Below are 27,812 nucleotides of genomic sequence, written 5' to 3'. Positions count from 1 at the left end.
ATCCCCTGAACATAAAGACTATATTTGAGATGTGAATTTCAAATTATAGTTTTTCTTTGAAGAAAAAAATTCCTGAGTTCATCCTCATGAACCTATGTTATGCCTATGTTGCTAGTGATTTATTTTTGCAAGATGGACATTCTAGATTAGGTTTAATTATCCATATGTTTTTTCTCTGCCTTTAGAAATTTAAGTCATTCTTTAAGAAATGTGGGCCAGAACCCCAATAAAGTTCCCCCCAAAGAGAAAAAAAAATGAGGCTAAGCAATTTGCCTTTTGAAGGGGAGATGGTGGTTTCTACTACCCTTTGTCCATCATTAGTACACTTAGGGCAATCCAGCTGTCAGCCCTCCCCACTCCAACTCTGACTGGTCCATGTGATTTCAATTCCTTAGTGACTCCTTTAGAGGTCTCAGTATTGTCATGGAATGAGTGTTGGACTTGGAGGAGTTAGAAGCACAATGTTGGAGGCTGGCTCCGATGAGCAAGGTGGTGACACGATCATAATGAGTGGTTCCAATGGGTTGAATTTTGGGTGGACGTTCCAGGGAGGCAGAGTTTAGTTACTACAAGAAAGAATGTCTTGGTGTCACTGAAAGAGCAGTGAACTTGGGAGTGAGAAGACCTGGGTCTGAGTCCAAGCTCTAACGTGTATTAGCTGGGTGACCTTAGGAAAGTCACTGTCATCTGAGAATATCTGTTTCCTCATCTGTAAGATGAAAGAGTTGTATTAGGTTGTCTCAAAGGTCCCTTCCAGCTCTAAATTTATGCTACTATGCTCTGTAGAATGAGGGAATTGGACCCCATTATCTTTAAGGGGGTCCCTTCTGGCTCTGATATTCTGATAGTAATAATAAAGCAAGTTGTCTTGGGAGGTGGTGAGTTCCCTCTCTCCAGAGGTCTTCAAGCAGAAATGGCCTTGACGAATACTTGTTGGGCAGAGTTAGGCAGAGGGGAGTCATGCTTTAGGCAAAGGTTGAAATAGATAACTTCTGAGGTCCTTTCTGTGAGCATTTTTTAATTCAATAAGACTTAGATTTAAGTCCTGGATTTGACATATGACCTCGGGTGAGTCATTTAATGTCTATGAGCCTTAGTTTCCTCATCCACAAAATGGAGATAACAAAAATAGGATTTGTGTGAGGATTATATTAGATAATGGATTTAAAGAGCCTGATGTAACTTTCATCTATTATTACCTGAAAAGTTTACAGATCATTCCAATCGCCTTCTTATAGGACATATACAAAAATGAACAATCAATTCATCTAAGCAAGAATATTTATCAATTGGCTGCTCGTATGCAATTTCTTTTTTTAAAAGGAGAGGTAAAATTCTCCTAGCAAAGCATTTAGAAATGAATACAGTCCTCTTATTTTTTTAGAGCATTTTCAGTATTACTCAGAGAAAACAATTATTTATCTGGATTTACTACCAGGAACCAAAAGGAAGAAAGCCAGCAGAAACCATAAAATATTGAGTATGAACATAATTTTAAAAACATAATGTCACAAACTATTCGCAGAATTGCCTTTCTTAGATAAATGCCCTCAAGGGACCTTGTCCCCTTTGCATCTTGGAGAGTTCACAACTTTAACTAGAAAATAATTCCTCTAGCAATAAACTGGTCCCCAACATCACACGATGCATCCCAAACACAATCATTTTGAGTTACTGCTTTTGTGTGAGGAAGACCACTAAGTTCAGATCTGAAGGTTTAAGAGGAATATTTCTGGAGCTCGATCAGGCCGGTCCCTTTTTTTTTTTTAGTATGGATTTATATCCCAATGGACCGTCTGGAAGCTAAGAGAGACAGACTTGTGTAATGGGCCTCAAACAATAACCGGGCAGCCATGGACCCCTCTGTAGGAGGGAGAGGGCAACAGGCCCTTTTTTGGCTCTCAGTGATAGTTCTAGCATCTCAAAGGCAAAGACGATATAAATGACACATAGGCTACTATTCATCCTTATTTAGTTCATTTTGGAGCTGGACCCTTTAAAAGCTCCATAAGCACCACAGCAGGCTGGTTATATACATTGAGCATTTTTCTCTTACTACTTTACCCTATATTTAAGACGTGCAGGCTGCCCCTCCCCCCACCCACAGGTACTATAGCTATCAGCTTCCCTGGGGTCATGCTACATGTCACCCCAAGGCACCAGAACAGGGGCGGGGAAACTTTGGCCTCGAGGCCCCCAAGTGCATCCCTTTGACCGAATCCAAACTTCACAGAACAAATCCCCTCAATAAAAGGTTTGTTCTGTAAAACGTGGACTCAGTCAAAAGGCTGCACCCAAGGACCTAGAAGGCCACGGGTTCCCCAGCCCTGCACCAGAACAATCCAGACCATGTAACTGCTAAACTTTGGTCTAAATGACTTTTCCCCTCCTCACCTGAATTAGCTGGTAATTGCTGCTGGATGGACTTGGCTAGCAATGGCCTTAATGATCAATTAGGAAGTGGGTGGAAAGGAGTTTTCTTTCTTTCAAAGTTCAAGGATCCCACTTTCTGGGAACTGCTGAGACAGTCTCCACTCCATATATATAAACCTAGATGTATTTTGCCAACTATGATGAATTGAGTACTTAGTTGGAAGGAAAATATAGGGCATTTCCATTATAGGGAATAAACAAGAAAAACTACTTCCAGAATTTGCCCCAAAGTTACATTTAAAGCCAGGCCTCACATTATTGCCAATCTAAAGGAACTGAGTTGTTTTAGCTTGTAAAAAATATTTGAGGCATGATTCTGAACACACAGGACAGGATTTGGTTCAAATTTCAAATCCCCTATTTTAGTGTGGACTCCATCCTGAACATATGATGGAACTGACCTCCACTCACCTTCTCACACATGCTCCATCCTTTTGAGACGACTTAGGAAGAAGGGGAGGGCGTTTGAAAGGTATGCTACGGTAGGCTTTTTCTTTTTCCCCTTGGCCTGGATCTGTGATTTCTTCAATGTAAAGGATTCCTGTCATGGAAATTCCTTCCTCTGATGTAATTCGGCAGCTCATATGTAACTCAGAGACTTTGAGAATTGCCTTTGAGAATTCACCAGGTCCCTGATCATTTAGCTACCATGTAATAAAGGCTGGACTTGAGGCCAGGTCTCTCTGATTCTAAGGCTAGCTCTCTATATACTATACTGCTTCTCTTTTTTGGCTAAAACCCAATAAAAGTCTAGTAAATGTTGTCTAAAGAAAGGTGTCCACCCACCCACCCATCACAACTCGGATTTTATTTTAGTCTTTAAAGGCCTCTCTTCCCTAAAGGGTCCCAGTGCCCATACTGGGGAAAAGGAGGAGTGAGAAATGAAAGTCACAGTGAAGTTCTATAACATTGTAAAGGCTGGGGTGCACTTAAAAGCGAGAGATCCTTTTGGAACCCAGAGCTAGATCACCAGTAAGTACTTAATCATTTCCTTCCAAAATTTTAGTTACATAGTTTCTCTGAGTGACAGTAAGTAATCCCAGCTAGCATTCAGTGTAGTGAGAATGGAGTTCATTGCAATTAGGAGTCCTGTCCAGCTGTCTCAGCTCAGAGGTGTAAAGTGAGTCACTGGCACATCCCGAGATCCAGGTCCATTCTTTCTTCATTCCACATTCCTGTATTTGGTAAACAAATTGTAAAGCACTCGAAGGGTGGACTTCAAGTCACAATTGACGATATCTGTGAACAGAGAAAGAAAACAGAAGCTGAGCTGCTTTGGTCTTACAGGAGGAAACTTGACAGTTGCAACAATAAACAAGAAAAAGTAATGCTCTGCCTCCTGCTTTCTCAGCCTCATGCTAGGTATTGGGGGAAATGGAAGAGAAGTTTTAAGTTTATACCTTTTGGGAGCTTATGTATTAGTTGGGGAAAGAAGATTAGCAGAGAGAGAAACTAGAACATAATACTAGTGAACATTTAATTAAATGCTAAAAGGAGAGATCTGGATGACAAGCATTTTTCATCCACTTGGTTTTTTCTGTGTGGATAGTTAGGATAAACTCTTTTGAGGGATTTATGGCTTTCTTTTCCGATGCCTTGCAATGTTCTTACGTGGGCTTGATAAAATCAGCAGTACCATCCATAAGAGTAGCATTGTGGAAGACTTCACCCTTTTCAGTTAGACAGATAACCCACAAGAGAGTCCATTAGTACACATTTATCTTGTATAGTATTATGAATGAGTATAAGTTGGACCTAGAACTGAATGGAAGGAGGACAGTGGGATGTACTGTAGGATTAAACACAAACTCCTTAACCTGGCATTCAGGGCCCTTTACATTCTGACTCTAATCTATCTTTCCAGTCTTATTTCACCCAGCTTCCACATGCTCTCATAAAACCAGACAATCTTCCATCAAAACTGGATTACTCATCCTTGCTGATCTTGTTTCTCCCCTCTCCCACTGCTGTGAATTTGCACATGCCTGCAACAGACTCCACTTACATCTCTGCCTGTTGGCAGCTAGATGGCACAGTGTAAAAAGCATTGGACTTGGGGTCAGGAAGACTTGAGTTCAAATCCTCTCTCAGACACCTACTAGCTGGGCAATAGGGATAGTACTAGCATCTACCTGACAGGGCTGTTCTGAGAATCAAATGAGATAACTCATTATAAACCTTAAGGTGCTGTAGAAATGCTATTATTATGGTTGTTTTTATAATCTTCTTCCTTCAGAGCCCAGGCAGCCCTGGTTGCTTCAGCTAAAAGTGATCACTGCCTTCCCCTACTTTCCTCTTCTCTTTGATTTCTGCATATTAACATTCTGTATCATTGTTACTTGGGTGTTGGTCAAACTCCCCTCCCCTCCCCCCACGAGATTTTAAGTTCCATGAGAGTAGGGGACGTGTCATTTTTCTATTTTTGTATGCCCAAGGTCCCAGACACAGTGTCTTACACATTAGAAGGTGTTTAATTAAATATTCATAGAAATATTTAAATGCAGCTGTTTTATAGGAAGTTGGGGGAGTCGAATCTAGACAGAGGAACAAATTACAAGAACATGGGTGTGATTAGATATGCAGTCTAAAGGGAAAGCAGTGCCATCTAGGACAGGAACTCGGGTGAGAGGTTGGGGCTGGCAGTATACATTTAAAAACCAACTATTGCCATAGAGGCATTAAATGAAAACTGAGGAAGGAGAGAGTGTTGAGCAAGAGTCCAAGAGGTCCCATGACCAGGCCAGCACAGTCACAGATAGAGGGATCATCCTGGATTTTTTTCACCAGGGAATTTAATGACCATCTCTCCTGTTTCCAAGAAGGCTGATAGGGAGGCAGACTTTGGGGCTGGGGGATTAATGGAAATGAACTGTGGCTCTAGGCCATATAAACATATCATCTTTAAAGTCTGCAGGCCTAATAAATTATATGATTAACAACTTAATGCTGCTTTCCTAGTAACTCCTTTATTGACTTTTCCCATACCCTTTGGGGCCCTTGTCCAATAGGAAAGCGTCAAGGATTTAGGGAGTCTCTGGATTGGGGGTGCAGAATGCCTGGCTGGCAGACAGAGAGTCAGAGGGGAAAGATGACTGAGGGCCCGAAGCGAAGGAAGAAAGAAAATGAACCACAAACCAATCTTCCTCGTTCAGTCCACTTGAATAAGGAGAGAAGATGTATGTTCTTACTTCTCTGACAGTTCAGTTCTGAGTAAGGGTTGCTTAGACTCCTGGGATGCTGGAGCAGACAAAGATGTCACAAATCTTGGAGTCCAGCTCCTTTGTCTTACAGATAAGGGAAATAAAACCCAGAGAGGGTCAATGATCTGTCCATTGTCACTGAGCTAGTAAGTCATAGAGCTGAGAGTGAAACTTAGGTCTCCTGCCTTTCATTCCAGAGATCCTTTCATTGCAATGATTTTTCATATGCCTCCTCTAATGGTATTATCAAAACAGATCAATTCATATTTTCCAGCAAGAGCAGTCATAACCAGCGGACCAATGAGTGTGTCTCACATTTTCACTTCTCGACATACCAGTGAACTTAACAAAATACCAGGGCTACAGTGGGGTGAAATGCAGGAACAAGAAGGGAGGAGGTTTGACATTTTTAATGTAAAAACACTCATATCCCACAATCTCAGATACTGAGTCTTAGAGGAAAAAAACAAAATACCCAGGAGGCTATTCAGTTGAACTCATACCTAAAAAATAATAAACAATACCATCTAGCATTTCTATGGTATTTTAAGGTTTGCAAAGTCCTTTAAAAACATCTTATTTTATCCTCACAACAGCCTTGGGAGGTCGGTGCTATGATTATCTCCATTTTACAGATGAGGAAATTGAGGCTGACAATTCTTCCTGACTCCATGCCACTCACCCACCTACGAAAACCAAGCAAGAACCATACAATATACCTGACAGAGAGTCTCTAGCCTTTTGCCTAAAGACCTCCAGTTGGGGGAATCTCCAGCCTCTAGTGACAGTCCATTCTACTTGAGGGCCTATTTCTAATGGTAAGGAATTTTTTCCTTCACATTAAACTTAAATTTGCCAATTCTTTGTACCTCCTACCAGTACAATGCCCCTGTTTACCTCCTTGGGGGCAAGCAGGACTGGTGGAATCCTTTCTGACATTTAAAAAGTTTGAGAGACAGAATTTGTCTCTCTTAGACCAAAGACAATAATGGCAGGTGGGCTCAGGCTTATATGGAAGAGAGGTGTTTGAGGGTGATAATCAATTCTGATTGGTTATCAATTGATGAGAGAATGAATATTACAATGAGAGACTGGACCTATTCTAATGAGCTTTGATTACATAACTTATTTCTAAGTTACCCTAGCCTTTGGCAATCTATTCAAAGAATTTATCCCCACCCAAACCAAAGCACAATGGCCTCCCCACCTGGGTGGGGTCTGAACAGGAAAGAAAGTTAGTCCAATCTCATCATCAGTAATGCCCTCCAAGAGACTGAACTTTTGAAATCAGGGGGGAAACTACATCTCCCCACATCACTGGTTATTAACCATAATTTCTTTTACCTTTTCCCATGTGATAGAACTTCAGATACTGGAAAATAGCTATCAAGTCTCTCCCCCTCCCACCAATCTTCTCTTCCCCAGGATAAATGTCCTCAGGCTCTTCATCCAGGTGGCTAGATGGCCAGTGGATAGAGAGCCCGGACTGGAGTCAGGAAGACCTGAGTTCAAATCTAGCCTCTGACCCTTACTAGCTACACAACTCTGGGCAAGCCACTTTGTTTGTTTCAGTTTCCTCAACTGCAAAATGGAGGTAATAATAGTAGTGGGGCTATTATGAGGATAAAAATTATATATTTGTAAAGTGCTTGGTACAGTTCTTGATGCATACATAGTAGATGCTATTCCAATACTAGTTGCTATTTTTATTATTAATTTTTATTTTTATCATGAGTATTCATCTGATCTTTGTATGGGCTCTAGACACCTCTAGATTATGAAAGATTCACCACAAATACAGCGCCCCAAACTGAAAACTGTCACCTCCATAGTCCCAGCCTCTCCTAAATTAGCTCAAGACTGCCATGAGGTTTTTTGGCTTCCATGTCACAGTCTTGAGCCACATTGGGTTTGCCATCTGCTAAAACCCCCAATCGTTTTTTCTGATGAGATTGTGGGCAAGGATGACCATTTGCCTTTCTTTGTGTCCCTAGTACTTAGCACAGTGCCTGGCACATAGTAGGCACTTAATAAATGTTTCTTGACTAATTGACGGCGATGAACAGCTACCACCTCTCTTCTACCTCATGCTTGTGTAGGTGATCTTTTGAACCTGAGTAATATTTAAATATATTTATCAATTGGCCCAATTTTCTAGCCACTGAGGTTCTTTTGGGGTCCTGACTCTGTTAAACGTTTTCTGAACATTTAAGGTCATTTAATCCAATCTCTTGAGGGCAGGAATCTATTCCTAAAAGCAAATGGTTTCTGGAGAGTCAACTATTTTTGCTCTAGAACAGACAAATCACTTAATCTCTCAGTGCCTTAGTCCAGTCTCCAAAATTCAAAGTTTCAGAGAAGTGACTGGTTTGCCTTGGCAGAGGGCGCTTCCTCTTCTAGAAATTCCTTATACTAATGAAATCACTGATCCTATCTATAACCCTATGATACTGCTTGGCATTAGACTGGGAACCTTGTTGTACAATAACACCTGTGGTGGCTGGGAGGTTGGGAGGGAGAAAGCGATTCTACATGATTCCTGGGAAGTCATGGCACCTTGGAAGGGTTTCCATGGTGCAGTGAAGCTAGATACTTTCAAAATAATAATGAATGCTTCTTGACTGGCTGGAGGCTCACTGAATGGGGAAAGCCTTGTAGAATTCTTAGTCCTCTGGACTTAGACAGTCAAAAAGAAAGCCCCATCCCTACCCCAGATTCTTACCTAGAATGAACTAAAGAGTCTACGAGTAATGTAGAATATAAATGTCAAACAGACAGTCTGCAAAATTCCAGAGTGTGGCCAGGACCAGATTAAAATGTAATTTGAAAATATTTAACAAATTAAGTAAAAATACAATAGAACATCAATAATGTTAATATATGGGACAGCTAGGTGGCATACTGGATAGAGCACTGAGCCTGGAATCAGGAAGACCCAAGTTCAAATCTGGCCTCAGACACTTACTAGCTGTGTGACCCTGGGCAAGTAACAACCCTGTTGGCCTCAGTTTCTCTTCTGTAAAATGAGCTGGAGAAGGAAATGGCAAACCACTCCAGTACGTTTGCCAAGAAAACCCCAAATGGGGTCATGGAAAGTCTAACACGACTGAAATGACTGAACAACGACAATGTTAATATGTGGTTTTCTAAGTCAATATGCGGTCTGAAGGGATGCTTACATATGGTTCAGTAGTGATTTGAGTTTGATACCACTGATGTAGAAGACAAAAGAATATTTTTTAAAACCCCCCACAAACTTATAGAGGAAACCAGCAGCAAATCACCACCTTTGCCTCCCTGGCAGAGATTCTTAACCTTGCTTCTGGCATAGATCCCTTTGGCAGGCCAGTGAAGTCTAGGGACCCCTTCTCAGCATAATGTTTTAAAATCTACAAAGTCCAATAATACATGAGATCATCAAGGAACCAATTATATTGGAATATAGTCATCAAAATATTTTTATTTATTTATTTTAAAATTTTTTTTAAAAAATAATTTATTTTGATTTCTCAACCATCACTTCCAAAAGCTTTTGTGTTTTAAATTTTTCTCCTCCTCCCTCCCCACCTCCCTCCCCAAGACAGCATGCAATCTGATACAGCCTATACAAATACATTCCTATTAAATATATTTTCACATTAGTGATGTTGTACATCAAAATATTTTTAAAGAAAAACAAGTTCAGTTTCTTCTTTCACAACACAACTAATATGGAAATATGTTTTATATGACTGCACATATATAACCTATATCAAATTGCTTACTGTCTTAGAGAGGAGGGAGGGAAGGGAAGGAGGAAGAAAATTCAGAAACCAGAATTTTATAAAAAATGAATGTTAAAAATTGTCTTTACACATAATTAGAAAAAATAAAATACTATTTAAAAGAAAAATAAATTCATGGATCCCAAATTAAGAACCCCATTGTGGTCCCAAATTAAGAACCCCACTGAGGTCCCCCTAAAACGGAGGACCATTTTCTAACATGTTTATGAGATATTTTTCTTCTTTCTTTTGGTCCAGACAGATGTGTTCATTTGTTATAGGGGGATTCCAGGTGAGGAAGCCCCTCCTGCTATCTGTAAAATGAGGAGATTGGGCCAGATTGCCCCTAAGTCCCTTCCAGATCTCGATGGCTGATCTCTCAATTCTAGGGACAACGCAGATCAACAATTCTGAAATTTATAGTGTTAGATTGCTGCCTGGGAAGTGAAAAGGTAAATAAATGGAGTTCGCGGGCCAGACCGTCAGAGGTGGGATTTGAATCCAGGTCTCCCTGACTCTGGGCCTGGCTCTGTGTCCACGACGCCAGCCTGTCCCTTCTGGTCCTTTTACCTTGGATCTCTCTGTCATGCCTATGTAGATAATAACGGCTAACATTTATTGGGTGCCTTAAGGTGGGCAAAATCCCTTTACCTATATTATCTCATCCTTACAACAACTCTGTGTGGTGGGTGGTACCATCATCCCCATCTTACAGATGAGGAAAGTGAAGCTGAGCAGTGACTTGCCCAGGGTCACACAGCTAGTTACAGGATTCAAACAGAGGTCCCCCTGACTTCAAGTTCAGTGTTCTCCCCATCGTACTATATTGCCCAATGCATGGTACAATGGGAAGAGCACTGTACTTGGCCTTTCAAGACCTGAATTCAAATCTCTGCTTAGTATCTATGTGATCTTATACAAGTCACTCAACCTCTCTAGGCCTCAGTTTCATCATCTGTAAAATAACAGGGTTGGATTAGGTGCCTTTAAGGTCCCCTCTAGCTCCTGATCTTGGATCCTATGATGATGGCAGTGGCCATGTTACAAATTAGAAACTAATGACAATTTATCAATGACAAACACCATGGCAAATGTGAGCGCTTAGCACAGTGCATGGGGGCACACAGTAGTTACTTATTTCAAGTACATTGACCGACCAAGGAGGGGTACAATTTTTGCCATTCCAAGCAGTCAGTTTGATGCAAAGGGAGGTTCAAGCCCATGCTGGTGGTGCAGAGCCTAGGTGGGCCATGGCACCACATTTAAGTCAGGAAAATTTATCTTCCTGAGTTCAAATCTGGCCTCAGACACTTACTAGCTGTGTGACCCCAGGCAAGTCACTTAACTCTGTTTGCCTCAGTTTTCTCATTCATAAAATTAGCTAGAGAAGGAAATAGCAAACCACTTTAGCATCTTTGTCAAGAAAATCCCAAATGGGGTCATGAAGAGTCAGAAACAACTGAACAACAACAAAATTAGGAGACAAGATAGCACTGCTTTCGTGGTTTTTCAAGAGCTCAGCCAAAGGAAATACTGCGAAGAAAGACTGAAAAATGAATTCTTGACCTAAAACCTCAGCAATCTGTCCCGAGATATTCTTCTCCAGTGGCCTATCTGCCTTCTAAAGAAGCTCACATCTTTGGCCACACTGGTGCCTTTTCTAAGCCTTACGGTATTTCCTCTTCGATCCAGCATTCAGGTGGAAGATATGGGAAAGCTGGAAGGATACTTGACAAAAGGGGAATAGAAAAGCTATTATAATAAGATCCTTTTCAAGGTTCCATCACTGACTGGAAACTTTAGGTGTGGGCATTATGCCCAATGTAACAACACATAAAACAGATGTGTTTTTCCATTCACGTTAGTCGGGAAGTTTCATATTAAGCATTCAATAATTGCAACAAAAACGTCGTCTGTATGTGAATGTCCCTATAGGCAGATTTTATACTGGAAACACTGGCTATCCCTAGAGCAATGAATGTTTGAAAACTAAAGAACCATATGTACTTCTAATCCCCAACTACAGAAAGGGTCATAATTCTCCAAGATGGCAGCCAGAACATCAGCCAATGCTTCCCACCCTGCCTCCCCCCTGGTCCGAGGCTCACAATTCTTGCAGACAGGATGCCATGAACTCATCCTTGACAGTACAGAATCCTAGAATCTCAGAGTTGGAAGGAGCTTCAAAAGCCAAATCATCTGACTCTTAGCCAAAGCCTGAATTCTTCCTAAAGCGTCCCTGACACGTGGCGTCCATCCTCTGTATGTTAATGAATGAATACTTCCAGTGAGGGGACCTTGCTATTTCATAAGGCAGCTTGTTTTGTTTGAGGTTAGCTTTAATCTTTGGCAATCTACTACCAATCAGTTTTTGTCTAGATTTTTGGGTCATGCAGAGTAAGCCCAGTCCTTTTTCCAATGATAGCCCTCTTTGTTGTTCTGTTGTTTTCATCCTTCCTTCTCGAAAAGGACCAATGACATCAGGAGGGTGATGTCTTGACTTGCAATTGAATTGGATTTGAGTGAGCCAGGGCTGTGCGAGGTCATCAGCTTCTCTCTCTCCTCCAGAGTCATAGGAGTCCAGTGGCAAGACAAAGGTCAGGACAACTGGTGATGGCCACCAATGACAGCCTTCTAGATTTGTGTGTGTGTGTGTGCGTGTGTGTGCGTGTATGAGAGGGGGGTGGAGGAGGGAGGGAGAGAGGCGGAGAAGGGAAGGGGAGAGAGGAGAGAGAGAGAGAGAGAGAGAGAGAGAGAGAGAGAGAGAGAGAGAGAGAGAGAGAGAGAGAGAGAGAGAGAGAGTGTTTGGGGGAAACAAATCTCAAATCTCATCACATTCAGGGAGGTTTTCATTTAGGCTATTTTGGTGTTAATGAAGAATGACTTGCTATTTTAAATGAACAAATTCTACCTCCTCTTCCCCTTCAGTCCCATCCCACCTCAAACAAAAAATCCTCAAAGAGCCAACAAGACGGCTGCCTCTCAGTAGCCGGATGCCCTGGCGTGTGTCTCATCCACCACCTCCATGCCTCCCACAAACGGCCTCAGTGAAGACCACAGCTGTCAGCAGCACCAACTGCTTCAGAGTGTGCATGGAGGTGTGGAGAAGATGGGAGAGTAACGGGTAATAAATAGCTGAAAGTATGTGGTTTCTCTTTTTCCTTTCATCTCTTCATTTTTAAAAATAAGAAAGAAGCAAGCCAAAGGACCCATTTGTGCAATCCTCGGGCTTCTAATTTGACAAAAACGAAACACTGAAAGCAATCTGCAAGTTAGTAGGGTTGTTGTACCATTACTGCTAGGGCCTGTTCTCGCTGATTTCTCCCCAGAGGCCACCTCCCCTCCCACACTCCATTCCAGCCAGTGTCTGTTCTCCACATCAGCCGGGCTCCCAGATCTGGAGCCCATGTGCAGTGAGGATGACCCATGCCTCACTCCAGGTCCATAGCCCTTCCAATCCCTTTGACTCCATGTCCCTCGATTCAATTCCACAAGCATTTACTAAGCTACTACTGACTCTAATATGTTGTTCAGTTGTTTTTCAGTCACATCTGACTCTCTATGACCCCATTTCTGGTTTTCTTCGCAAAGATATTGGAGTGCTTTGCCATTTTCTTCTTCAGCTTTTTTTTACAAATGGGGAAACTGAGGCAAACAGGGTTAAGTGACTTGCCCAAGGTCACATAGCTAGTAGGTATCTCAGGCCAGATTTAAACCCACAAAGATGAGTATTCTTGATTTCGGGCCCAGCACTCTATCCACTGCACCACCTAGCTGCCCTCAAGCTACTACTGAGGCAAAGGAAAATAAAAATGAAAGAGTGAAACAAGATGGCACGGTAAGAGCTAGGGATTGTGAGAAGTGAGATAAACTGGTGGGCAGCTTGTGTGTGATAGTTACTTGTACCATCATGATCTCAAGAGAAATGGAGGAAGGCTCTCAGTACAGAGGGTGGGCCCACTATGGGAGGATACAGACAACCATTAGATGGGATGGATAGGTGTGCATGGGCTGTGATCAGCATCACTGGTTACAACCCCCCTCAACAAAATTACAGGTCCATTGAAGTACGGAAGGTTAACATCCTTCCCCAGCATAGCACTAGGAGTAAGTGTTCTAAGTATTGTTATCACCATGTGACAGAAGAGGAACTCAGGTTGAATGTGGCAGAACCAGGATTTGAACATAAGTCTTCTGGCTCCACAGCCAGAGTTCTTTCCATTGGGATGTAAGCTCCTTGCAGGTAAGGACTGTTCATTTTTGTCTTTAGCGCAGTTCTTGGCATGTGGCAGGTACTTCAAAATGCCACTGGCTGCATGCAATGCAGTGATAATATCAACCAAGCATATCTTTCACTGCAAATGGGTTGGAGTTTAATATTCGATACTATTCTATAAGCCAAGTGACTTGACCATAATCACACATAATTAAATATAGAATCAAGGATTCATATCTACCACCATATCTTTTGTAAGAATTTTATCCATGCCTCTGGCTGCTCCCATATTTTGGGTAGGGAAAATTCAAGGTCTTTTTCTCCTCTCTTTCTCCACCCTCTCTCTCCCTCCCTCCCTCCTTCCTTTGCTTTGCTTCTGATTCCTGCTCAGAAAAGCACACAGAAAGGGAGAAAGCATCTAGGAACTTGAGGTCAGTCTCATGGACTCCACTTTTAGGCCTGGGGTAGGGGTCAGGGTGGAAAAAGCATCTGACCACATTCTTCTCCTGACCCATTTCCATGAACTCCAAGGTCAGTCCTCTTTCTTCTCTTTCATACAGCCTAAAGTGGGAAATTGATTCATAGGGCTTATGATTTCACTGGTATAGGGACTCCCAAGTAAGGAAACTCTCTCAACCAATGCAGGTCAACACCTTCTCTGAAACCAATAGTCCTCGAAGGTTGCCCAGAGGATTGACAGCTTGTGAAACTTGTCCAGGAGGTACACAGCCAGTGTGTGTCAGAGACAGAACTTGAAATCAGGTCTTTGGTTTGAATCCACTATGCCCTGGTGCCTCCCATAGAAACTAGAGAGTGCTATAGAAATGTGAAAGGTCATTGTCATTTTCTCATTCAGTGTTCACAAGAACGTGGGCTTTCTTTAAGATCATACTATGTGCCCGTATCTATAATCATAACCACATCATAAAATACAAACACAGAGAAGTGAAATAAGATAATTTGGGGAGGGAGGGAGAGAGCGCTCACTAAACCCCGGGTAGCTGGGAAATATTTAACAGGACTGAACCAGCACTGAAGGTAACAGGATTTGAAGAAGTGAGAAGGCCGGGAAACAGACTTGCAAAGGCATGGAGATGAGAGATGGAAAGCTAAGTTCTAGGTTCAGCAAGTAGGCTTGTTTGCCTAGAAAACATAGTATATGACCAGAGGCGTGAAACAAGGCTAGAAAAGGATATTGGAGCCATATTGCATACAGCTTCAAGTGACAAAATGAAGAATTGCATTTTTTCCCCAGATGTAATAGGGAGCCATTGTTGCTTTTGAGCTGGAGAATGTCATGTGATCAGACTTATGCACCTAGATGACTACATTGCACAGCTCTTGAAGGACTGACGGTGGGTATTAAGCTCAATCCCATGAAGCCCTGGGAAATAGTATGTAGATTAAGGACATAGAAACAGATCCCCAACTGCCACCATTTATAAATGGTAGCAAGAGTGTCCAGAAACTGACATACATTGATGGATTTGAGTTTAGGCTGACATACAAAGATGGCACCAATCACACTCACTTTGTCTTTTGCAGACAAAGGCAAAGCAAGAGAAAATATATATGTTTGGGAGAATTTTCTCTTTTCTTAGGTTTGAATCTATAGCTCAGGCCCTGTTCATTAGGGCTCCTTCTTAGACAAATTTAGGCAGGATTGAAGTAAGCAATTAGGCCATGATATGGAGTTAACAGCAATGAAGCGAGGGCCACATCCCTGTTGATGTCATGACCAGACTTTAGATACCAGTCTGCAGCCATCTTTGGGAAGAGAGGAGCCTGCAGGCATGTTCACACCCTCCAACCTCTCCATCTGGAGAAGCTTTTGCAATGACCCTTTGCCTCTGACCCATGACCTCTCTATCAGCCTGAATCCCAGCTGATTCAGGGGGTGGTGGGAGCTCAGATCAGTTCCTTTCCCACAGCTGTATTTTTGTGAGCACAGAGTTGACCTGATCAAGCATCTGCCCTCTAGCTCCCCTCCCTGCCCCACCCTAGGGGCAAACCACTGGGTTCTGGCAGGCAGAAAGAGTGTAATCTCAGAAAAGAGAGCAACTCTCCACAGCACCAGAGGCCAACCATTTGCCCTTCCCTAAATGCTCATGCTGGGAAAAATGCTTTATAGATTCTCATTCCAAGAGTCTGAAGGATGGTCCCTCTTTCCAGTCCTAGGGCAGGGGAGAGACAGGTACCTTCTGGCCTTGGCTTTGGTTTTTCTAGTCCTCCATCTTGCATCAGCTCAAAGGAAAAGGACACGTTAAGAACCTAGAAAGAGAATCACAAATTCCTTATTATCTCCTGTAATCCCTGAAGCTTTGGCTCCGACAAAATGAGGAAACCTGGGGCTGCTATCACAGGCACAAACATCTTTCCTAATTTGGAAGGAGGGACCCAAACCATTTAATTGTAGGGGCATTCCAGTTCAAAGGCAGGTGGGCTGGAGAAACTCTGGCGGAGAATCAGCTGCACTGATCCCCGCTTGCTACAATAATCGGCCCAAAGATCAAACCTTTCCTCCTGAGGTACCTGGTCCCTGCTTGATGTGGCTAGCCTTCTGCCTAGGTGGATTTCAGAGTATTTGCAGAGATCAGACAAGAAGTCATGCCTTTGATGTCTTCAAAGGGGAGAGAAGTATTTCTCCTACTTCCTTGAATGCCCCTTGTCTAGGGACAAAGGCTGGGGAGAGGAGGGAGGTGCCAGTTAAAAGACAATTAGAGCTCGGCTGAGCTGCTGGAATAGAGGCGTTTGGGTCCTTGCAGGGCATAGATATGAATTTACAGCAGTGTAGATTTAGAGATGAAAGGGGCCTTAGAGATGCACTAGCCTAACCCTCTCATTTTGCAGATGAGGAAACTGAGGCCCTGAGAGGTCAGGTTGAATGTGGCAGAACCTGGATTTGAACACACATCCTTTGGCTCCACAGCCAGTGTTCTTTCCAGTAAGGTGTAAATTCCTTGTGGGTCAGGATTGTTTGTTTTCATCTTTAGTGCAGTTCTTGGCATGTGGCAGGTACTTAAAAACGCCATTGACTGCATGCAATGCAGTGATAATAATATCAGCCCAAGCATATCTTTCATTGCAAATGGGGTAGAGTTTGATATTTGATAAAATTTTTAAATTTAAGTTAATAATAAAAATCATCTCCATAATTTCTTCAGTGTGGGTGACATGCTACCTGCCTTCCTAGTGTGTATTTCTATGGCTGGAAAGCTTGGGGGCTCAGCTGGTGTGCTCGTCAGATGACAGAGAGTCTAGTCGTGACCAGGTCAATGCTCTAAGGCCTTCCAGCTTGGGGAAGTCTCTGGGCTTAGAAGTCCAGGGCAAGGTGGGCAGGGGTATTTATGTGGACTGAGCAGCTGCATCCACTTATACTTCCCTTAAGTGGAGCTTGTCAGAGCTCTCACTGGCTGCCCATTGGGCTGAATCTGCTCTACTGTACAAGGCTGGGAACTTTGTAGGTAAGCATATGGGGAGCCTGGTTTTTCTGCAAGGTCTCCATCCATTTTTTCCTTCTCTAGAAGTGAGGGGTTCAACAGAAGGGAGGCAGCATCACCCTGGACCTTGGCCAGAATCCTGTATACTTCTCTTAATCCAGACGAGGCAGCTATAGGGTCAGAGGGATTACCCTGGGCACTTGTAAAAATGGAGAACCCAAGTACCTTTTGCTCAAAGCTCTCCGGGGTCAGGAAGAAGCTGTGTAGAGGCACAAAGTAGCCCTCCAAGAGGCCCATGAGCAGCACCAAGTATACTCCATCTGCAAACTGGGTAGAAAAAAGCAAAACGAAAAAAACAAGTGGGCATTTTGACTACACTTGGGCTTCCACTCACCCAGTGACTCCTAGTTGGGCTCACAAACAAGCAAGCCCAATGACAATAATAATGACACTAATGATAAGACTCTTTTCTATTGTTAGAGGTGGAGAACGCTGGGAAAGGAGGAACAGCTGTGTGTCTGAATGGGGGGGGGAATTATCCTCTATTTATGGACATCAGGAAGTAGCCTTAGGGTTAATGTTGACCTTGAAGTGGGTAGAAACTGGCTGGGGATGGTGAAGTTTGCAGAGTGAGCTTGTGAAGCATAGAATGTTTGTGTTAAGAGTGAGGGTGTTGGTACAGAGTTAAACGTTCATTAGAAGGAATGGCATGGGTGACTAGTCAATTCACTATCAGAATTCAGTCTGTGTACGGGACGGGGGCAGGCAAAGAAGGAGAGAAGAGAGAGAGAAAGAGAAGGGGGAAGAGAAGGGGGTCCTTCTTACAGTCATGTGTGTGTACATGCCAGTAGGGAGGAATGGTGAGGAGATTGTTAACTAGACCTTGTCTCCTATGACTTATGAGAATTGGCCCTCTAGGAGTTCTTCCTCTTACAGTCCATGTGTGTGTACATGCCAGTAGGGAGGAATGGTGAGGAGATTGTTAACCTGACCTTGTCTCCTATGACTTATGAGAATTGGGCCTTCTAGGAGTTCTTCCTAGGCGGGAAACATGCGCCTGACTAGGACGATAGGCTTATAATACGCAGGATGCTTTGTGGTCCCAAAGTACTGTAGGAAACGTGGTGTCACTCATTTCTTACAGTCACCTTGAGAACTGCAAAGATCATGAACCCCATTTTACAGACAAGAAAACGGAGGCCTGGAGAAGAGAAATGCCTTTTCCAAGGTCACAGCTAGAAAATGCCCCAGCTGGGACTTGAACACAAGTCTTTTGACTCTGGCTAGTGCCTTGTATCTCTAATAATAATAACAACAACAACAATAATAATGGCCAACATTTACATAGTTTTTACCATGTGCCAGGCACTGTGCTAAGTGCTTTACACTACTTATCTCATTCGGTTCTGCCAATAACCATGTGAGGTGGATGCTATTATCCCCATTTGACAGATGAGGAAACCGAGGCAAACAGAGGTTAAGTGACTTGCCCAGGGTGACACAGCTAGGAAGTGTCTGAGGTCAGATCGGAACTCCAAGCCCAGTGCTATATCCACTGTACCACAACAATAACAATATCTGACATTTACACAGCACCTACTAGGTGCCAGCCACTATACTAATCACTTTTCATGTGGTCCTCACAACCACCCTGGCACGTAACAATAATAATAATAAAATATTTAAAATAATAATAAAATAAATAAAAATAATAATAACTCACATCTATACAGCACTTATTATGTGCTAAGTACTTCACAATTATATCATTTGATCCTCACAACAACCCTGGAAAGTAGGTATTGTTATTATAATGCCCATGTTACAGATGAGGAAACTGAGGCTGAGAGAAGGTAAATTATTTGCTCAGTGTCTGAAGTTGGGTCTTCCGGACTCCAGGCCCAACACTCTAACCACTGCACCACTTAGGGGAATTTGTTTCCCCCAATTCCATAGCCGATATCGTTTCAGAAAGCAAAGAGTAGATAATGAGATATCCATGTATTAACAAAGTTTTAATCCTTTTATGAAGTGTGAATATTTTTTTTTGATATTAGCTGGGCTGAAAATGGGTCACAGTCCTGGAGACTTTTAATAGGTAAACCCTGGAGAGAGTTTGGGAGTTTGGTGAATGTAGGCCAGGAGCTGTCAATGGAGGGAACTCGCGCGCGTGTGTGTGTGTGTGTGTGTGTGTGTGTGTGTGTGTGTTCTCCCTCTCCCCCACTTTCACTCCCCATAGCAGCCCTATGAATCCCTTCGAAGAAGACCTGGAATCCAGAGGGTAGCAGAAGTATACTTCTAATTGACATGGATACCGAGAGGCTGTTGCCCCTTGGGGAGGAAGAAGATTCTAGGAGCAAGGCCCTCTGGAAGCAAAGAAGAGAGCCAGCTTAGACTCAAGAGAAAGCCAGCCCTGGCAACCAAGGGCCACACTGTGAAGAGGAACAGGCTGAAGAGCTCAGCAAAGCCACCGGCCCTGAGATGATGCTGTGCCCCGAGGGCACACTTCATAAAGGTGTTCTTGGCTAGGGCAAGCATCATAGCAAGGGCTGAATGTGAGCAAACCTGTGAGGATGTTGTAGACAGAAATTCTCTCATAGGGTAGAAGGTGGTACTAGAATAACCTCTATCTTCACTTCCAGCAAAGCAGTGAGAAGACAGCTTTTGCTTATACATCCAGAAATCTGAAAAAAAGTCATGGCACAGACCATGAAGGCTCACAAAAGTTTTCTTAATAGAAGATGCTCCTGTGGGGCCTCCTGTATCTAGATGGACCATCTGCAGGAGGGATAGAACACGTCTCAGACAATCCATGTATTTTTCACCCCAATAGGCATAAAACTAGCTTCTTCAAATTGCCTTGGTAAAATGCCTCTTACTTAACATTTGAAAGGAGAGAAGCAAGGAAAAAGAAGATGGGAAAAAAAACAGAAACAAAAACAAAAACAAAAACAAAACAAAACAAAAAACTAGACGATGATACTAGATTTAGAGCTGAAAGTCAGTCCTATCCCCTTATAAGACTATAAGCTCCCTGAAGGTAGACACTATATCATTTGTCTTTGTATCTTCTTGAGCATCCAACGTAGGGCTTTGCAACCTGGAACTAGGTGTTACCATAAACAGTTCTTATTACATGTGTTTGTAGAGTCTGCTGGAGCTCTTGAGCTCTGTAGCTAATAATTTCTTGGCTTGACTCAGTGACCTTGGGCAAGTCACTTAACTTCCTTGGGTCTTAGTTTCCTCAGCTGGGTTGGTTAGTGGGTTAGACTAGACAACCCCCAAGATTCTTTCCAGCTCTGGATCTATGACCTTAGGATTTTATTTTTCAAAAAATGACAGATGTGATAAGGGCAATTCCTATTCTGCCCAACAAGAAGGCACTTCCAGTTGTTAAGGCAAAAATTATGGGAACCTAGCAGGAAGTGATCCTCCCATTTTAGAATGTGTAACAGGGAAAGAGGGAAAAGCAAGGCATAGTCTGCTTAGGAAAGGAGCTGCCAATACTACTTAGAAAACTAGACTTTAGAGGACTCAGAGAAAGGATAGGGAGGATCCCATCGGCTAAAATGCTATTGGAGAAGTCATTCCAGGGGGAATGGGGACAAAAAGTAAAATTTTTCCAAAAACCAAGAAGACTGAAAGGGCAAGAAATTTATTGACCAATGTAGATTTTGAAATGGAATCAAGTCTAGACAACTAAGAATGGACACAAAAGTATACAACAGGCCGAATGGAGTTAGAAACCATACAAGTTGCAAAGAGCTGAGGATGATGAGGAATTCCACAAATAGCTAAAAGATTTTTAAAGCAAAATCAGGGGAAGAGAGAAATCAAAGAGACAGGGACTGTTGCTTCAGTGGGATGCTGATAATGGGAGACAAAGAGAAGGTAGAATGACAACTCTTAGTTTTCTTCTATTTTTTTTTTCCTGCCAATGAGGCCGGCAAAAAAAAAAAAGGCTAAAAATAAGGACTGGAGAAAAATGACTAATAAGGAATTAAGGAGGGAGATCATAAGAAAGTGACTTGATGAACTCAAGTTATCAGATCCAGATGAAACTAAATTGTTGAAAAATCCCAATGATCTTTGAAAGATTGTAGTGAACGGGGAGATGCCACAGTATTAGAGAAAGGCAAATGTGTCTTGATTTTCCAGGAAGAGAAGACAGTAGGGTCTTCAAACTAGATAGACTCCATGACCTTGATTTTGTTTCTTGCAAGATTCTAGACCAATACATTATTAAGAGATAGTTTGTCAGTATCAAGAAATGAGCACATTATTAAGATGTTAAGAGAAGGGGTCAATTCAATCCATCATCCAACCAACCAGCGTTTATAGGCATCAAGAATAGGTCATGGCAGACTAAACTTTATTGCTTTTTTTTTTTTGGACAGAGTTACTAACTAGATCCAAAGACTGCTACAGTTATAGTTTCTCTAGATTTTAGCCAAACGTTTGACTGAGTCTTTCATGTTATGCTTGTGGAAATCTAGTCCAATTCATATCTGAACAAACCTTCTTCCTATTCTGTGTTCCTCTGAAGGTCTCCAATGAGGAGGAGGGACTCCATTCCTTCCAGGGGCAGCCCAGCCCATTACATTTTTTTGATAACTGGGAGGGGATGGGAGGAGTAAAGGGCCTTTGGAGAGTTCACAGCATAGGGAGACAATACACATAAAAAGTTGATGAAAAAGTTAACTAACATCACACAACAGAAATATAGAAAAACCAAAACATGAATCTTATGGGGAAGTACTATAGAAGTTTTGAGGAAGGGCAGATTGCTTCCAGCTGGGGGGAACCCATAAGGCTGAATGGAAGAGAGGGATTTGCATTGGGCCTTGAGGCATCCTAGGTTATATTTAGAGCTGGAAGAGACTTTAAGAGGCCATCATGTCCTTTATTTTATAGATGAGGAAACTGGGGTACAGAGAGTTTAAGAACCACAGGTCTACCTGAGTCTGGGTCCTAGCCACTGAGTCTTGCTGGACGGAAGAGCTTTCTAAGTAAGGAAGTTGAACCACACCTCAGACAGAAGGGCTTGTCCTGTGTTTGGGGGGCAGGGATGTGTGTTTTCAGCAATGGCAAGCGAAGCTGCTGCCAAGGGGATTACATAGCTATGCAAAGGCATCCAATCCATATTGCAGAAATCATTCCCTCAGCTCGGGCTGGGCACATGGCAGGCACTTAACATGTGCTTGTTAATTGGCAAGTGGGATGGTTTTGTGACTAAGCCTGTTGAAATGGGAGTAGCGGGGACACTTTCTGCCTTCAGAGAGGGCAAGCTCAGCCTTGTCCTGGAGGAAAGAATATGACCGACCACCAGCTCACAATTCTTATGTTTACTATTAATGTTCCTCTGGAAAGAATTATTCAATTGTGACCTCACCAAAGCAAAAAGGCCTACAAGCTGTCAGGGAGATACAAGCCATCTGCTGCAGAGATGCCTGAGCACAATGCATCCCCAGCTTTTCTGAATCTAACTCTAATATCACAGTGCACTTATATCACAACTGATAGTTCCCCGAGTCCCAGAATCCTAGATTTACAAGGGCTGGGGTCATCTTGTCCAACCCCAATCTGAAGCACAAATTCCCTCTATGACTGGATTCATCACTGAGCATGTATTAAGCGCCTACTAGGTGCCAGGCACTGGAGGATATGGGTTTTATTTATTTAGTTCAGGCCCTCATCTCCTCTCACCTAGGTTATTGCAACAGCCTCCTAATCTTCTGCCTCAAGTCTCTCACCACACCAGTCCATTCTGCTGCCAAAATACTTTTCCTTATGCATAGATCTGACCATGTGACTCCTCTACTCTGCCAACTTCATCGAATGGCTTCCTATTGCCTCCAGGATAAAATACAAACTCTTTTTAGCTTTTAAGTCACTGCACAACCTATCTTTTCAGTCCCAGTGGAATCACTCTTGGCGTTCTGTCATTCAGCCAAACCGGCCTCTCTGTTCCTCACCCATGACACTCCATCTCCAGTCTCTTTCCACTTTGCACTGGGGGTCTCCATGCCCTCAGTGTTCTCCCTTCTCCCTCCACCTCACAGAGGGCCCCTGTCTTCCTTTAACATGTAGCTTAAGCACCATCTTGGGCATGAAGACTTTCTTAATCCCCCGAAGGTGAACAACCTTCCTCTCCAACTACTGTGTACCTACTTGCTTTGTATTTATTTGCAGTTATTCCCTCTATATTTATGCTTAAATATGTACTTGTCTATCCCATTAGAATGTAAACTTCTTGGGAGCAGGGATTGTTTCGTTCTTTGTACTCAAATTTCTAGCACCTGGCTCATAGTAGGTCCTTAAAAATGCTTGCTGATTGACAGAAAGACAAAATTGAAACAAGTCTCTAGCCTCAAGGAGCTTACAATCTACTGGGTGAAACAATATGCCCGTAAATTCATTCTTTGCTTGAAGATTTCCAGTGATAGAGAACTCACTACCTTACAAAAAGCAGCTCTGGTTATCAGGAAGTTTGCAAACTAAGTCTTTGTAACTTCCAATCCAATTGCTAAAAAACACAGACTATCTCCTCTGATCTTCACAACCCACCTCTTGAGAAAGGCAGGATAGGTATTATTCCCATTTTAGAAATTAAGAAACAGAAGCAAGCCCAGAGGGTTATGTCGCTGTCCTGAGTCATACAGCATCATAGATCTACTGAGGTCTTTAGATTTCACATCCTCTCAGTGCCCCTGCACTCTGAGCCAGGCTTCCCTCTTCTTCTCTCCCCCCTCACTGCGTTGGTAGTGTGGGCCAAAGACAACACCCTGGAACAGCCAAACCTGCTTTTGCCAAAGGACATCACCACCATCCTCTTCGGTGCCCGCCCCCGTGTATCTCCCTCCCCTAAATTAACTTTAAAAAATACCTAAAGAACCCTCATTAGTTACAGAAACTCAAAAGTTGGCAAAGCGTTTAGGAAATGCCCATGGGCACACTCTCAGATCCTGGGCATGTTTTCCATTCTGTAGCCTATGAGATCCTCAGCTAAGTGGAAGGGGGTGTGTGTACCATCCGTGTGTGCTTTCCACATTCACGCTGACCTCCCACACAGCTGACTTCCTACTATAGAGCTTTTAAGTCAACTCAGGGAGACCTCCCCAGGGGATGTGTAGAGGCTCACAATGGCCTGATGGTTTTAGGTTTAAAGAGAGCAGCTAAGAGCTTCCAAAAGAACCCATAGAAGATGGTTCCTATCTTCATTGGCGCAGCCCATCTCTACCCCATCAGTCTTGTGTCTTCATTGGCCTGCCTGCTCACCATTCTCTCCCCAAGCCCTTTATAAGAGCTGATCTGGCCTCACCTCAGGCTCCTATGATGTCATTGGCTTAGTGTGGTCCCACCCACAGCTCCTATGTCTTCACTGGTCTGATTCTACCCTCTGCGGCTATGATGTCATCATTGATACAGCCCGGCCTCCACCCCTCTGCAGCTCCTGTATCACCACTGGCACAGCTTGCCCTGCCTTCCCTGTACCTAGCCCAGAGATGTCATTGGTCTGTCCCATGACCTCTACAGCTTGCACATCACCTCTGACCCATCCTGGCACTCCCCTAGGCTCTCTCCATGCTGCTGATCCAGCCTGGCCCCAGTATCATCATTTCTCCTTCACTTGTTTGGCTTGGCCCCAGGTGGTGACCTACCTGGGTTTCCAGTTCTGTGACTTCCAGGTTCAACTTATTCAGGTGCTTGTTCACAAAGGTGATGAGCGTCTAAAAAAACCAAACAGTAAATCAGGCACACAGAAAAACCACTGGATTTGGTAGAAGACTGGGCTTCGATCTCAATTCATCTCTTTACTAGTTGAATAACTTTGGGCAAGCCATTTAAAGCCCTCTGGACTGTGTCAGGGTCCTCATTGAAGAATGGAGATGATACCAGTCCTACCTACCAAAGGGCACTTGGGAAGAAAGCTCTCTGAAAACCTGAGATCAGCACATGTTTATTTGAAAGCCTCTTCTCACCATGCTTTAGGTGGAAAGAAGAAAGAATCTGGGGCTATTGTTTGAGGTGTGGGGTTGGGAAGATGGTCCATCTGCCTGGGTATAGGACACTCCCCAGCTTGCCTGGTCTATGTGGGCACTCAGGGAAGAGAAGTGGCCAAGGGGTACACTCCAGTGGTCACCAGTCCCAGTGCCTCGTGGGTGAGCCACACGTACAGTGCTGAGGGCCAGAAATCACAGACTTTGAGAGTCAGAAGGGACCCAGGCACTCATCTGGTCTAACCTACATGGAAAGGGAATCTCTACTATGACAAACAGTTCTCCAGCCTCTGCTCAAAGACCTTCAAGGAGGGAAAACCTCTCGCTTCTCTATGCAGCCCGGTGCACTTGGGGACAGTTCTATATCCTAGGAAGCATGCGTGTGGGTGTATGTATGTGTGCGTGTGTGATCAAATCTAAATCTGTTTGTCACGTCCACTCAGGGCTCTTGTTGGAATGCATTCACTTGCTTAAAGCTCAGCCATGCTTGTTTTGCTTTCTGGGGCCAAAAAATGTATTCTGTCCATGTGATTTTAGCCTTTCAAACACTTAAAGCCAACTACCAAGGGCCCCCTAACCACGTCCAGGGCCTTTCAACTGTTCCTCATCACATGGACTCAAAAGGCCTTTCACCATGATTAACATGCTCTCCTCTGGGCACCTTGATTTCAGTTGTTTTTAAGTCCTGTCTGACTCTTGGTGACCCCATTTGGAGTTTTCTTAGCCATGATACTAGAATGGCTTGCCATTTCCCTCTCCAGATGAGGAAACTGAGGCAAACAGGGTTAAATGACTTGCCCAGGGTCACACAACTAGTAAATGTCTAAGGCCAGATTTGAACTCACAAAAATGAGTCTTCCTAACTCTTGGCCCAGCACTCTATCCACGGTACCACTTAGCTGGCCTAGAATTTAACAATCAACTCTCTTAGAGCTGGTTCTGAGGTTTCCCTTTTGTTGTTCAGTTGTTTTCAGTCATATCCAACTCTTCATGACCCTATCTGGGGTTTTCTTGGCAAAGGTACCATAATGGTTTGCCATTTCCCTATCCAGTTCATTTTATAGTTGAGGAAATTGAGGCAAACAAGGTTAAATTACTTGCCCAGGGTCACACAGCTAGTAAGTAAGTGTCTGAGGCCAGATTTGAACTAAGAAAGATGACCAGGCCCAGCAGTCTGTCCACTACACCACCTAAGTGGCCTCTATATTGCTTTACAGTCTAATAATAATAGTTATTGAAGGCTTGCAAAGCACTTTCCATGTGTTATATCACTTGACCCTTATAACAATCCCTTGAGATTATCATTATTACTATTATTATTATTTATTACTATTACTATTATTATCCTTATTTTACAGATGAGGGAAACTGAGGCTGAGAGAATTTAGATGACTTGCTCAGGACCAAATATCTAGGACATATCTGAGGCAGGATTTGAATGCATGTCTTGTTGATTTCAACTCCAAGCCTCTATCTACTGTTGCACTGCTACCTTTACAGCACGCTTTCTTAAACTCTTTGTGCCATGGTCCCCTTTGGTGGGCTGGCAAAATCTATGGACCCTTTTCTCAGGATGTTTTTAAATGCATGAGATAAAATAAAATAAAATAAAACACCTAGGATTACAACAGTAAGCAATTATATGGAAATAGTTATTCAAGTATTTGAAAAAATAATAAAACCAAGTTCAGGGACCCCAGGTTAAGAACTCATGCTCTCAAATAGTGCTTTCCTTGCAACAACCCCGTAAGGTGGGTAATCAAAGCATCATCTCCATAGAACAGATGAAGGAGCAGCTCAAGTCTTAGACAGGTAATTCACTTGCCCGAGGCCACACAGTCAATATCAGAACCAAGGTTTGAACCAATGCATTCTGACTTCATGCCCAGCTTTCAGGCCCTGGCACCACAGCCCTCTCCTTCCTTGTGTTCTTGCTTGGCACAGGAATTGGCATGGGGTGAGGGTGTGTGCCGAGTAGAACGGTAGTTTGTAGGAAGAGGGCGGGGTGCTGCCCAGGCCAGGGAGGCAGGAGCATGACATTCTTGGCTTTCTTTCCTCTATACCCAAGAAGGAGTGTGGAGAGTAATCCTGGTGGCCTCAAAGAGGAGAAGAGGAGGGCTGGGAGCAGTTTCAAAGAACCATTGTTCTCTCAAAGAACCAGGCACTCTGGAAAGTCACCCTAGCTGTGGGTTGCAAGTTTGTGTCACTGAACTGGCTTTGCAAGTTCAAGGGAAAAAAAATCCATATCTTTGCTTGCCGAGGCTGACTGTTAGGGGACCCTCCCTCAGGGCAGCTAGGTGGTACAGTGGGTAGGGTGGGCCTGGAGTCAGGAAGAACTGAGTTAAATCCAGCCTTAGACACTTACTAGTTGTGTGACTCTGGGCAAGTCACTTAACCTGTTGGCCTCAGTTTCCTCTTCTGTAAAGGAAATGGCAAATACTCCGGTATCTTTGCAACGAAAACCCCAAATGGGGTCACGAAGAATCTTATGGGACTAAACACCACCAGCACAGCACTTTTGTCATTCCAAGCATTGCAGGGGCATGTTTTCCACAACAGTGGGACTTGGGACCCTCAGTAAATACATTTTTCCCACCTCCCTACTATCCCATCTCCTCTGGCTATTTATTTATTTATTTTTTTTGGAGAGGCAATGGGGTGAAGTGACTTGCCCAGGGTCACACAGCTGGTAAGTGTCAAGTGTCTGAGGCCAGATTTGAACTCAGGTCTTACTGAATCCAGGGCTGGTGCTCTATCCA

At 43.3% G+C, this 27,812-nt stretch overlaps 1 protein-coding gene across 2 annotated transcripts in view; it reads right to left on the bottom strand.

Annotated features, from left to right (window-relative positions):
• Positions 1-1,129: 1,129 nt before the first annotated feature.
• The window catches only part of PARVA (parvin alpha), a 167,063-nt gene continuing 140,380 nt past the window's right edge, over positions 1,130-27,812 (bottom strand). For both annotated transcript variants that reach the window (XM_021001912.2, XM_021001913.2), the window contains 4 exons: positions 24,715-24,783; positions 17,279-17,380; positions 15,812-15,884; positions 1,130-3,672 (listed from right to left, as the gene is read on the bottom strand). In XM_021001912.2, the coding sequence (XP_020857571.1) occupies positions 3,596-3,672; positions 15,812-15,884; positions 17,279-17,380; positions 24,715-24,783 (321 nt within the window). In that variant the 3' untranslated portion in view covers positions 1,130-3,595. The remainder of the gene's footprint in view (positions 3,673-15,811; positions 15,885-17,278; positions 17,381-24,714; positions 24,784-27,812) is intronic.

Source organism: Phascolarctos cinereus, unplaced genomic scaffold (assembly GCF_003287225.1).
Source record: "Phascolarctos cinereus isolate Bilbo 61053 unplaced genomic scaffold, phaCin_HiC Scaffold_9;HRSCAF=440, whole genome shotgun sequence".
Lineage (NCBI taxonomy): Eukaryota > Metazoa > Chordata > Mammalia > Diprotodontia > Phascolarctidae > Phascolarctos > Phascolarctos cinereus.
This window is presented reverse-complemented; position numbering and strand designations above follow the sequence as displayed.